The 13,043-nt window shown below is 33.5% G+C and overlaps 1 protein-coding gene across 5 annotated transcripts in view; it reads right to left on the bottom strand.

Annotated features, from left to right (window-relative positions):
- LOC130903865 (centrosomal protein of 135 kDa) overlaps positions 1-13,043 on the bottom strand; it is a 72,910-nt gene that overhangs the window by 17,270 nt on the left and 42,597 nt on the right. For all 5 annotated transcript variants that reach the window (XM_057816217.1, XM_057816222.1, XM_057816219.1 and 2 more), the window contains exon 16: positions 196-321. In XM_057816217.1, coding sequence (XP_057672200.1) covers positions 196-321 — 126 coding nt within the window. The remainder of the gene's footprint in view (positions 1-195; positions 322-13,043) is intronic.

Raw genomic sequence — 13,043 nt, 5'->3', positions numbered from 1 at the left:
AAATAGCTCTCAATAATGTAGTACCTTATAGAAGACACACCCATCAGCAGTATACTGAAGAAAACTACCCTGAAGGACCTACTAAATAGATTCTAGTAAGCTCTGAGCCCCTATCCCGATAATTACGCGATGATCATGCAACTGTTACTGAGAAACAGTTATAAATGAGAGATTTGTTGATTAACTAGAAAATACCTGTTTTCTTGTAAAGCAGCTTCTTTCAATTTTCGCTCATTATCTATATCTTGTTGGAGAATATGTATGGTTTGTCTGCAATTTCTTGATTCCATTTCGTGCGAAGATGATTCTTCATTGATTTTACTGAAAAAAAATGGAGTAAATAATTTCAAATTTCTAATATATAAAAATTTTTACAGTTAACAATTTTATAGACAAATAAAACAAAATATATTTTGAAGAGCGACAAGGGAATTTATAAGGAGTACGAGGATATATTGAAAAATTCTTAGCCTACTATAGAACCAAACAAAATTTGGGTAATTGGATACATTTATTACAGCAAACCTGCAACGTCTCTAGACCTTTAAAAAGAATGTTTCTTTTTGCTCTGCAAACCAGACCTCGACAGCTTTTATTACCTCCTCTTGGTAAGAAAATTTACAACCTTTTTTTTTAGTTGAGGAAAGAGATGATAGTCGGACGTAGGCAAATCTGGTGAATAAGGGGGGTGTTCTAGGATTCAAATCCTAAATCACGAATTTTTTGCATGGCAACATGAGATTTGTATGCAGGGGCGCTCTCCTGCAAAAACAAAACACCTTTGGATAGTTTACCGCGTCTTTTCTCTTAATTTTTTTCCCGTAGAATGGTCAGTAATGTCGAATAGTAATCTCCAGTTATTGTTCTACCCTTATCCAAAAAATCAATCATGATTACCCCATGGCAATCCCAAAAAATTGAAGCAAGAACTTTTCCAGCAGATTTTTGGACACGAAACTTCTTAGGTCTTGGAGAACTAGAGTGTCGCCATTCCATCGATTGTTGCTTTTTTTGGGATCGTAGAAATGTATTCATTGGACCCTTCGCTAAAGGTCTTCGTTGGACCGGGAACTTTTTGCGACTTTGTAAAATCAAGATCTAAAGTGGCCATTGAAATGTGGGAGGAGTAATGCATAAGAATTCATCGAACCAAAGACAAGCAACAAAGGAGTTTTTGAGTAGATTCTGTTGATCAGAGGAAGAAACTGTAGAGTATATACTAAATAACTGCGATAGTTCAACAAACGTGAAATTCGCAGTACTATGTTGAAGAAAGTCACTGGCAAAGAACTGAACCATTCATACACCAAACTGATGGACTTCATAAGAATTTAATTGGAGAATATAATTTAGATTTGGAGGACCACAAAAGATTTGAGAAAGTTGCAGTGAAGTAGGAGACCTTCTTAAAATGTACAACTATCTATCTATCTATTATTAACGTTATGGTTTATTATTTTGCCTTATTATCTTTGTACTATTTTGATTAATATTAGCTTGATAATAAGTCATGGCGATTGTTTTTTTCTTGTAGATTTGTAAACGGATCAGTTTCGAATAGGTGTCGCTTGACAGTTCTGCAGTCATAGTCATAGAACAACAGATGACCCTATAACAGCCAATAGTACCGCGCGCCCTTACATCTTACAACCCGTTCTCAGTGAGAGAAATGTAATAGAATTTTACAGTAAATTAGTGAATATCCTTAGAAATAAAACTCTATTATACCGCAGCTCCTTTCGTATTATCCTGTGGACGGTTTCTCAACGCCACCTGTCCTCTCTACTCTCCAGTAGCATTCATCCTCTGTCTTCATTCATGAGCTGCTCAATGATGGCATGTATCTGTACACTACACAATGACCGGTTATCTTGAACTTTGATAATCACTGGTTGACACATGTTACCGTGGTACTGTACAGTATGGTAGAACATTATTCCCAAACGCTATCACTAATTCATTATGATATTCCATACATGGTTATTTTGTTGTAAGCTCGCTTATGACACGGCTTACTTTCATATCACAAGTCACTTACCAATTGACTGATTTCATTTCTATCGCTGAGCTGCTACCGGCTATCACAGAGCCATCTGTTGTTCTGACTCCCGGATTGCCCGGAAATAATGGTTAACTTCCCGGAGAGCAATAATGTCTCAGATTTTACTAAAAAACTTAAATGCATCCGTCGCACGCTCGTTGCTATTCACTCGCTTTGCGGTTACAGTACCGCGCGCCGCCTCACTGCCGGTCTAAGCCTGTTCATCTCACTGTCGACGTTGTTGATTCGGCAGTATCTCTATCACGCACAAGGCGCACGCGGCGTGCATAATAAAAACAGAAACTGCTGAATCAACAACGTCGACAAGATAGACATCGCCGGCGCGTCACCTTTCCCCGCGGGTTCCGGAGTATGTCGCGCGTTTGTCTCTCGTTCTTAGTCTAATTAGATAAATCATTCAGTGAAATGCGTGTTGCGCTAACGGGAGGTAATATTGGTAATAATAATTGGTCATCATTATGTCATACAATACTTTTATTTGAAAGGCATTAACCCAACAAATATAAAATCTGAACTAGAATCTACTCTAGGTGAGACTGCTCCTTTGTTGCCATCAGTAAAATATTGGGTAGCAGCGTTTAAAAGAGGCGGTACCGCCTGAGAAGACCAGTATCGCAGTGCTTGACCAAATGAGGTAACAATTCCAAAAAGAAAATCCAAAAATTGGTACTGGATGATTGTCGACTGATAGTGCGCGATCTAGCAGACATAGTAAGCATTTGAAAAAGTTAGGTACATCACATATCAACTGAAAATATGAACGTGCGAAAGTTGTGCGCAAGGTGAGTGTCGCGTTTGCTCCCGATGGAACACCACAGTGTCGTGAAGATGTTTCCATCGAGTGTTTGTCAATGTTTCACAGAAATAAAGCCAAATTTTTGCACCGTTTCATAGCCATGGATGAATCGTGAGTCCATCACTTCACACTCGAAACAAAAGAACAATCAAAACAATGGACTGAAAAGAGAGAACCGGCTCTAAAGAATTTTCATTGATTTTCTTGAAAAAGGAGACGGCGAGTGTTATGCGAACTTTATAGCAACGTTTGAACAAAGAAATGAAGCAAAAATGGCCGCATTTGTTTAAGAAGTGTTGCTTCATCAAGACAATGCATCCTAAGTCAATCCTTATTGCAATCGCCAAAAATAATGAATTAAAGTTTCAATTGCTACCCCATGCACCCAATTCGCCAGATTTAGTCCCATCGGAACATTTTCTGTTTCCAGACTTGAACAAATGGCTAGGTTATTTCGAAAAGTAAATAAATTTTTTTTCCAAAATTTTTGTATTTCCTTTGTTGGGCCAGGTACCTACTTCTGGGACCATCCTCATAAATACGAACAAGTCACATTATTATACATGTGCATATTATATAGCTGGTTATATAATTTGGTAATGTTAATATACCCTAGAAACTGCATTGCAATAGAAGATATAAAAAGCAAATGCAAAAAGGCTATTTATATAATCAATATCAAACAAACCTTACAAATAAATTCAATTACGTTCTTACAGAGGCGGCTCGTGTTAAAAGAGTCCAAGTGTCCTGTCATGTTTCCAAAAAATTTCTATTGATTTTATCGACCATGTTGAAATTTTTGAAGTGGTTATTACTCAAGAAAAATACGAATTACCTCACCCTACTTCATATCTTTACTGTTTGACTTCAATTGATAATAAACCGTAAACACTCCCAGTAACTTAATCATGTTGAGAGATTTTTCGGATTATAAATACCTATTCTATGTATTTGAATATTCAGCACAATTTAATAGAGCTATAATATTGGTTGATCCTAATAACTCATATTCCATACAAATATAAAGATGGCTTTTGGAGTTTTACTTTCGAACTTAAGTGCTCTAATTTGTTGATCCCTATTTCGGTTCAAGCATTATCAGCGGGGAAAAAGTATAATGGATTTTTTTGGTAATAACCACAATTCCAATCATTTGTGATATAAATTTCGTGAGTAATATTTCTTGGATACGAACTTCTCTAATTATATCACACCACACTGTTTTAGACCGCCCGGATTATAACGTAGGACATTTTGTTTGCAGTTTTTCTTGTCAAGGTATTATGAGGTGCCGGCAATATATTAATAATTTTTGTTTGGATAAGTAATTGAGAATGTTGTATTATTTCGGATTATTATTATAATTGAAATTATGTAATCATCAATTTTTTGAGTTCTCAATTTTCTAAAAGCTGGCACTAGCCGCCCCTGTGTTATTATATAAAGTAAGTTATATAAGTATAAGTTCTATGTAAATTATTCATAGATTTTTATGTTAAATAATGTAATAACTAATTTATCGAAAAGGTTTATTCATGACAAACGGATCGATACAGATTATTTCTCTACATATTCTCCTTGACAATTTAGGCATTTGTCATATCTGAGAACAAGCTATGCAATATCCTCTTCATAAAATCCAGCCTCCATGATTGGAAGCGCCGCCCTCCAAGCCATTTGGTTAAGTGAAAAGATTACAATAACTCGGTGTTAGGTCGGAAATGTATGGTGGGTATTTGAAAATGTTCCATTGAAATTGTTGAGGGAGTCGTTGGCTTACACAAGCTCTGTGGGGACGGTCATTTTCGTGAATCAGAACAATTTCATAAGTCTTCGGTTGTTTCAAATAGCTCTCCGTAAACGTCGCAAAGTTTTATTGTATGAATCTGCATTAATTGTTGTTACAGGCTGCGTAAACTCCACAAGAAAACAGTTGCTTTAATCTGACGGCTGTTGAAGGTTCGTTTGAATTCTATAGGTCTCGTTGGAGAATTTATGCGCATCCATTGTTCTGATGGCCGTTTCGTTTCGGGCGTACCATACAGAATCCATGTCTCATCACCTGTCACAATGTCTCCATCAGTATTTTATTGAACAATGAACTTCCAATTTTGTCTAACCACTGCAATGTTCCCTTCCACCTGCAATAAACGAATAACAGGTCGCAATTCGCACTTGTCAGGAGAATCAAAAGCGACAGCCATGTTTATGTGACTATAAATCAAATTTTCTTTAGAATGGCTCTTTATGACGAATGGTTTCCTTGGCATGTTCAACTATCTATCTACATATCTCCTAAACCACGAATTTTATCGAGTTAAGCGAAGAGTACCTTTTTGCTATCTTTAGATTGTACAGGTTGTCCCTATAAAAGTTACGGATTGTTAACAAGCAGCTGGCAACTTCTTTTGCATTAAAGCAACACACGTTCACCAATAGCACGTCGAAATACTGGTTTCAATGTTTTGTCGTGGTCACTCCTGTCATTCTGATGTTAAATTGATAGATACGAGAGGAGTCAAGTCATCGTCGACCATTACTTATAGTATTATATATTATCCCAACTAATGAAACAAAAACACTTATGAGATTTATGGAAACTATTGTTTTAGTCCTTGGGATGTGACGAAAAAAATTATCCTGGCCCGAAGGCTTCAAAGTTTGCAGACCCCTGCTTTAGAGTAACAGAACATAAAAAGCTATGTCTTTGTAAGGGAGGATTGCTTTTATTAAAAAAAACTTTTTTTTTTCACATAAGAAGAAGGAATATTTTATTCTCATTGTTTTTAGTTGAATTCTACATTTTCGAATTTTTATAATTCTGAAATCATATTTTTTACTATTATACAAGTAATTCTGGATACTACCTTTCACTTGTTTCTCAAAATTATTTTATAAACATCTTCCTTACGAAATTATTCAATTACGTTCCTGAGACTGACTCTGTTTTGCATTCAACAAATATATGAATAGATGTTTCCGTTTCTTATTTGCAGAATATATAGTCGATTTCTTTCAATAGTTTGAGTTTCTCGAGGTATCTATTCAGTCTACAATATCCACTTAAAACATCTATTAGATTTCGTCAAGTATATTACCAGTTTTGTCTCGGTTTGTCTTAGCACAATGTGTTCTGGTCCCCTAAAGGGTGTCAAACCTCTTTGATAATTCACTTCTATTCCAGTGTGCCCTAGTATCCACAGCAGGGTAATACTATATTATCCTTTCGTAGATTTCCGATCTAATTCGATGGAAATAGATTTTTTTATATAATTAAATTTTTTCGTTAATTTTGGCAAATCTTTCTATTTCTATTTTACTTTTTTCCGAATACTTCTTACTTTACACTTAATTATTACGTGACTTGCTTCTAGGTATTATTAAAACACTTTCCTATAGATTACCAATCATCCATTAACATATTTTGTAATACTTATTCTATCAAAACATCTGATCATCGAGTAAAGCATGTTGTAACTGCTTTTTAGTATTGTTTGATCGTCCTCATTTTTGTAAAGATGTAAATTTATTTCTCAACTCCACTTTTCTTTTAAATCTATCACTTTATATGCAGTGTGTTATTCGAAAAGCGTGATCAAAATACCCGTTTATGTTATTTATATGTCTTCCTTGCAAACTACCATCTGGTATTGTCTTTAGAAAACGTGATGTTTTTTCAAATTGGAGTTTAAAAAAAATATAGTCGTGTCAGCCAAAATATACTATTGTCGTTTTTCGAAATATTATATCAAAGATACTATTTCCTGACATTCACATAATATTTTAGAAAGTTCTTGAAAATATTTGTGACTAAACATACGAGGTGTGATAAAAAATACGGCATTGTATTAAAAAAAATGAGAAAACAACCAAAAATTTAAATTGATTCGCTAGCCGGAACATATTTGGCGACTTGTTGCATATTTTCATATGTTTTGAGGTCAAAGGACGTACTCATCGATTTTAGTCCTTAATTGACTTCCAGTTTTCAATCTCGCTAGTATTTATAGTCTTTGACGCTACTACATTATCATTTAGTGAAATTTTTGGTAATTTATTTCAAAATGAAATAAAACTTAATTTTATGGCAGCACATCGTTTAGTATTGTCTTTGATACTTGATACTTACTGATAGGTCTAGGCTAGGGAAAAAAGAAAATGAAGATTAAACGCTAAGTACACACAACTTAAAAGTTCTTGTTAATTTTTGTCAGAGAATTTCACAAGAGTTTAATATCAAAATATTTATATTCCGTAATCATCTGATGTTGCGTATCGGAAAAATTTTCATTATCTAATTTTACTTTCTCCTCATAATGGTGCATCAGTTGGTCGCGACACCAGATTTTAAGCTTAATTTGAATATTCGAAGGTCGTTTAGCGGTATTTTCATTAATGACCTTCTATGTGTTTCTAAAGGAAATTCTATTGAATTTATTTATCACGTATATTTTTTTTATTAATTTCTATTACGATAAATTTGAATTAATAACTTTTGTGAATCCGTTTGTATTTGAATGGAAAAAATCATTAAACATCACTGACTCTAAGTCGTTTATTAGTCTCGACGTTATTTAAACTTGTTAAGGCCGTATTTAATAATGGCTGGTTAAGCTGTTGACTAGTAATAGCTGACATGAACAAATTTAAGCTTATCTGCTTTGGTGTACACTCTGAACTAAGCATTAATTTCGATATCTTATAACCAGGAATTTGGGTGTACTGTACACAAGAAAGTAGAACATCTAAAAAAACTAACGCCCAGACTCCAGAAGAACGGAGAAGCTTTTCAAATGCTTCTAAGATTTATAAAAGGTTTTTGATTATTTCATAAGACTTGAAAACAAATGTTTAAAAATCGGATATAATTTCTACTTTTTTCAAGCAATAGCAAGCGATTATTATTTCATAAAAAGATAATCAAAAAGCAATTCTTTTTTGATAATTGAATGAATTAATTGGAATTTATTTAAAACAAAATTAAATCTCTGCTTAAAGTGCGGTAGAAAATTTTTGTCGCTTTCTCGCGTCGCAATAGAAAATGCAAATAATACAATTATCAAACATATTTGATGTTTAATTATCTCAATTTGTATTGTCAAAAGTAAAATGGGTAGGTAAATATTTAATATTATTAGATATCTAGTTTATGATTGTCGATATTTAAGGGGCTGTATTATATTGGAATATCGATATCACCTATATCGCTTCAAGTGATGATGAAAGTAGGATGTACCTACTTTTATCATCACTGTAAAATATTTAAACAGAGGCTGAAAATACAACTTACAATATTTTACCGAGAAACTCTCAAAATAGATATCAAATCTGCTATAATCAGTTTATGAAATAAATTCTTTCTTGTTCGATAATGTGTTAATAGTCTATGTCAGTAATGTCAAAGATACGGCCCGCAGGCCGCTTCCGGCCCCTGGGCCAGAATGTGTCACAGAAAGAAGAATCATGTTTTATAGATTTTTTAGACTTCATTCGATTCCTCTACGGATATCTTAAATACTCGTCCTCGCCATCTCTTCGCAGGAATCGAAAATATCCTATTATTTTTGTCGAGAACGATAGAATTTTCCACGCGCTTGAGTCTAGATTAGAACATTCCTTAACCATATAAAACGAGTGCGTCGGCGCGACCTGAGTCAGTTGAGTCGAGTAATCGAAGCAATAGAAGAATTCAATTGTACTGCGAGGTAGTGATTGTGAAGGTATTGAAGTGATTGTGCGCTTGCGATATCTATAATTGTTACGATTTTGGCATAATGTCACAAAAACGTAAAGTTGATAGTGAGTGCAAAGTTTTTCAGTCTAAATGGAAAATTGCATATTTTTTCATAGAATGGAAAGGTAAACCATTGTGTTTGATTTATAATTCAACGGTTGCTGTTTGTAAGGAGTTTAATTTGAAGAGGCACATGAATCATGCAAATCATTCAAGTAAAAATTGGGATTGTTATCTTAAAAAAATAAGAATCGACACATTGTCATCTTTAAAATCTAAAATTCAAGGTTAACAATTGATGTTCACTAAAGCCAATAGAGAGTGAAGATGCCCTAAAACAAGTTTTATTATTGCATTATAAATCGCGAAGAGATCAAAATCTTTCTCTGATGATGATCTTATTAAAGATGTATGTTAAAAGTTGCCGATGTTTCATTTCAATCTCAAAAGTCAATAAATCAAAATATTTCGCTCTCAAGAAAGAATGTTGCTTCAAGAATAAATGATTTATTTCAAAATTTTGTTCTTCAACTGAAGGAGAAAATTAAGGAATATATTAAAGTGCATTCCATGAACAGTTACTACAACAGCAAATGATATTTATTCTGCAATTAAGCATTTGATAGCAGAATATGAAATCGACTGGAATATACTTAGCAGCACAACTACGGATGGCGCTCCTGCAATGGCTGGCAAACATTCGGGCGAACTAAATTCAAACAGAAAACATCAGGGAATTTTGTGGGATTTCACTGTATAATTCATCAGGAATCATTGGCATCAAAACATTTAAAAATGGACCATGTCATGCAACCTATAATTAAAATTGTACATTTTATAAAGAGCAGAGGACTAAATCACCGACAGTTTCAATTTTGAAGCTTCACAGGCACCAGTTCATTTGCAATTGGAGTTGATAGATCTTCAATTGGACAGTATTTTGAAAGAAATATTTAATGAGATTAACGCTCTTACATTTTATACACCATATTTCAAGAGTTTGGATAATTACCCGGAATTAAAAAGCATGCAGCATGCATTCTCTGCATGTTTGGTAGCACCTAATTATGTGAGCAGATGTTTTTCGTCATGAAAATAAATAAGAACATCGCACGAAGGAATATCTTCAACCAATGCTTAAAATAACTACAACGAATATGATACCTGACATGAATGAACTTGTCAAAAACAAGAGAAGTCAGGTATCTGAATCTTTAAGCTCAACATAATTACCTACCATCTTTTATAACTTTGATATGATTTTTAACAACTGTATATTATATACTAATATAATTTAATAAATAAAATGTTATAATAATTCAGTTCATTTCTTTTATTTTCAATCTAGCCCGCCTTAGAATTTAAAATTTAGTATATGGCCGTCTGTAAAAGTGAGTTTAACACCTCTGGTCTATGTAGTAGTACTGTCTTAGAAAATCTAAAGACTAAATAGTCTTTGAACACATTACTAGCACTCTTAATATTTATCATGATTTGCATATTATATAAGTAAATTATTATATTATATATAGTAAGCTAAAGGCACTACTAAAGCGTATGTGCGATGATTATACGCCAAAAAAGTCGAAAACTTCAACAACTTAACAAATTGATCAATTTATTCGTTAATCCATAACTTCGAACATCTGAGATCTGCAGCATTTATTGAAATCACCGGACCCCAAAACGAAAAAATCAATATCTTTCACACTAACTAGTGAATTTTCTAAAATTTTTGAAAAATTTACGCCAACAAACTTAATTGAAAGTCAAGTTTTCCTTAATTATCAACAAGGAAAACGTTAGGAGACAATAAGTGTGTGTTGATGAATATTATAATGTACCTAGAGTAATTACAATCATAAAATCCGAAGTTATGTAAGAGACATTTGGGTTAGAAGTCCACTGCATTGGCAGAAAGTTATGTAGATAAATTACAAATAAAATTTTCCGAGCAGTGAATGAAACGTCCACGACGTATTCTAGAGCTTTGACGGAATCAGTATCATTATGGGTCGAACCAGAAAAGTTGCAATCTGTTCAAGGAATATCGCAAACTATAAATTTCCAAACGCCTCCTATAAATTTTACAAATAGTACAAACATTAATATTATAATAAACATATAAAAATAATTACAATAGGTATGTAAATAATATAAAATGAATTGTTGATTTGAGGAAAGTTTATTGCATTGGGGGATTGTGAGAAAAATATTGTATTCGATGGAAATATAAACATTCACACCCGTGTATTAAATGTCACTTTCCGCGCTCGTTATGTAATAAACTATTCAATATCTAGTTCATTTATTTATATAATAAATGAATGAATTATACCTACGTGTGAAACTAATGCGTAATAAGTGATGTTTTATGAACGCACACAAGGTGGATTTAAAGGAACGAAGGAATAATCTACAGCTCCCTTATTTATTGGAATTGAAAAGTCAAATGAAATTTTGTTGATTGCAATAATTTTTTATTTAAAATAACATTGAAACCAGTTATCCTCTAAAAACTCTTCATCTCTTTATGGCCCAGCCGAGTAAAAAGATTTTTTTTCAAATTTGTAATAGGAATCTAACATAAAAATAGTGGAAGCCTTTGCTATTTTTTTCTTGTACCGTATTTTTATTCGTTAAAGTAACAATAAAGCTACTCTACAAAGAAACGTTTCAAACTGAACCATTATAAATACTAGAAAGAAAATTTTTAAGTTACTAAAGCTGTTATCAAAATTTTTAATTATACAGTTGGTGCATTGACAACTAACTATTGCAACGCTTGCTTAGTTTCGAGAATTTTTAACAAGGCCAATATGGCTCACATCACTCAATAAGCCATGTGACTGACAAACAGATGGCGCTGCCATTGTCAAATCCATATGACGTTTATGAAGTACCAACTTTGAAAAGACCATGTATAAAAGTTCATGACATTTCCCTTAGTCAGTAAAAAGTGACAACCATTTAAATGAAGCTACTTTTCTTATTTGCCAACAATGGATTCAGAACAATTTCGTGTGTTAATTTATCATTGCTTCTTGATGAAAAAAAATCTGTACAAGCTCAGCAATGGCTTCAAAAGTGTTATCCAGACTCCGCCACATCGAAAAGAACCATTTGTTATTGGTTTGATGAATTTAAACGTGGTTGTATAGACATCGATGATGTTGAACATTCTGGTAGTCCAATTGAGGTGGTTACTCCAGAAAACCTCAAGAAAGTCCACAAATTGGTTAAATCTAAACGTAAATTGGAACTACGTGAGATAACTATCTTTTACAATTATGCATGAACATTTGACCACGAGAAAGAAAGTGGATGCCGCGGTTACTCACAGTCGATCAAACACAAAACACAGTTTACACACATGTTTACACATAATAAATCAGATTTTTTCCATCAGTATGTTACAATGGATGGAACATGGATCTATCATAACACTCCGGAATGAAAACGATCATAATCTGAGTGGACTGCAGCCGGTGAACCACGTCCTAAGCGTCCAAAGGTACAAAAGTCAGATGAGAAGATTAGGTCTTCAGTATTTTGGGTGCCGATGGAATATTGTTCATCGAATACCTCCAAAAAGGAAAGATAATCAATAGTGAATTCTACATAGAGTTGTTGGATCATCTTCATGCAAAAATTAAGAAAAACAGCCTCATATATCGAAGAAAAAACCAAAGTTTCACCAAGACAATGAACCGTTTCACAAGTCGATGGCAACGATGGTTAAATTGAATGAATTACACGAATTGTTTCCTCATCCACCGTATAATCTGGCCGCCAGTGACTACTGGCTATTTGTTATTTTCAGACAAAACACAAATCTTTCTACAAGCACTGCATCGAGAAGTTAGAAAAGCGTTAGAATGATTATATTGGTCTTGAAGGAGATTACATTGATGAATAAAATCGATTTTTGGCATTAGGGATTCCCTTAGTTAGTCACATGTCTTATTGAGTGATGTATTACACACTAATTAATTCTTATAAAAATGTAAAAAGTAAAAATGGCTAAAATGACGAAAATTTGGAGTGACCCGTAATAAGACATGCAGCGTATAAAAATTGACCTCACGAGATTATTCAATTGCATTTATAATTACTGAGAAAATAAGATTATCCATTTACAGCCTCAATGTATACGAGATAAAGTTTAATTCGTGACCTATGTAGACATAATATGTAGGCGTAAAACGTGAAAGAATTTCAAGAAATTTAGCCAGTTTACTAAGTCGGGCGCAAATAACTCATTTGTAATTGTGTGTTAAGTGTTCTGAGTATGACAATGTCAGACTTTCGACTATAAAGTCACAATATTTTTAACCCGCCGTCGAGCGCAATACATGGACCATCGAATTCAGATGTACGCAGTATAGTTACTGCTATTTATATTATGATATAAAAAAATTCACCGATCATAAATATTCATCCCTTTA

Source organism: Diorhabda carinulata, chromosome 2, assembly GCF_026250575.1.
Source record: "Diorhabda carinulata isolate Delta chromosome 2, icDioCari1.1, whole genome shotgun sequence".
NCBI lineage: Eukaryota > Metazoa > Arthropoda > Insecta > Coleoptera > Chrysomelidae > Diorhabda > Diorhabda carinulata.
The sequence above is the reverse complement of the archived record's forward strand: the minus strand, read 5'-3'. Positions and strand labels throughout refer to the sequence as shown.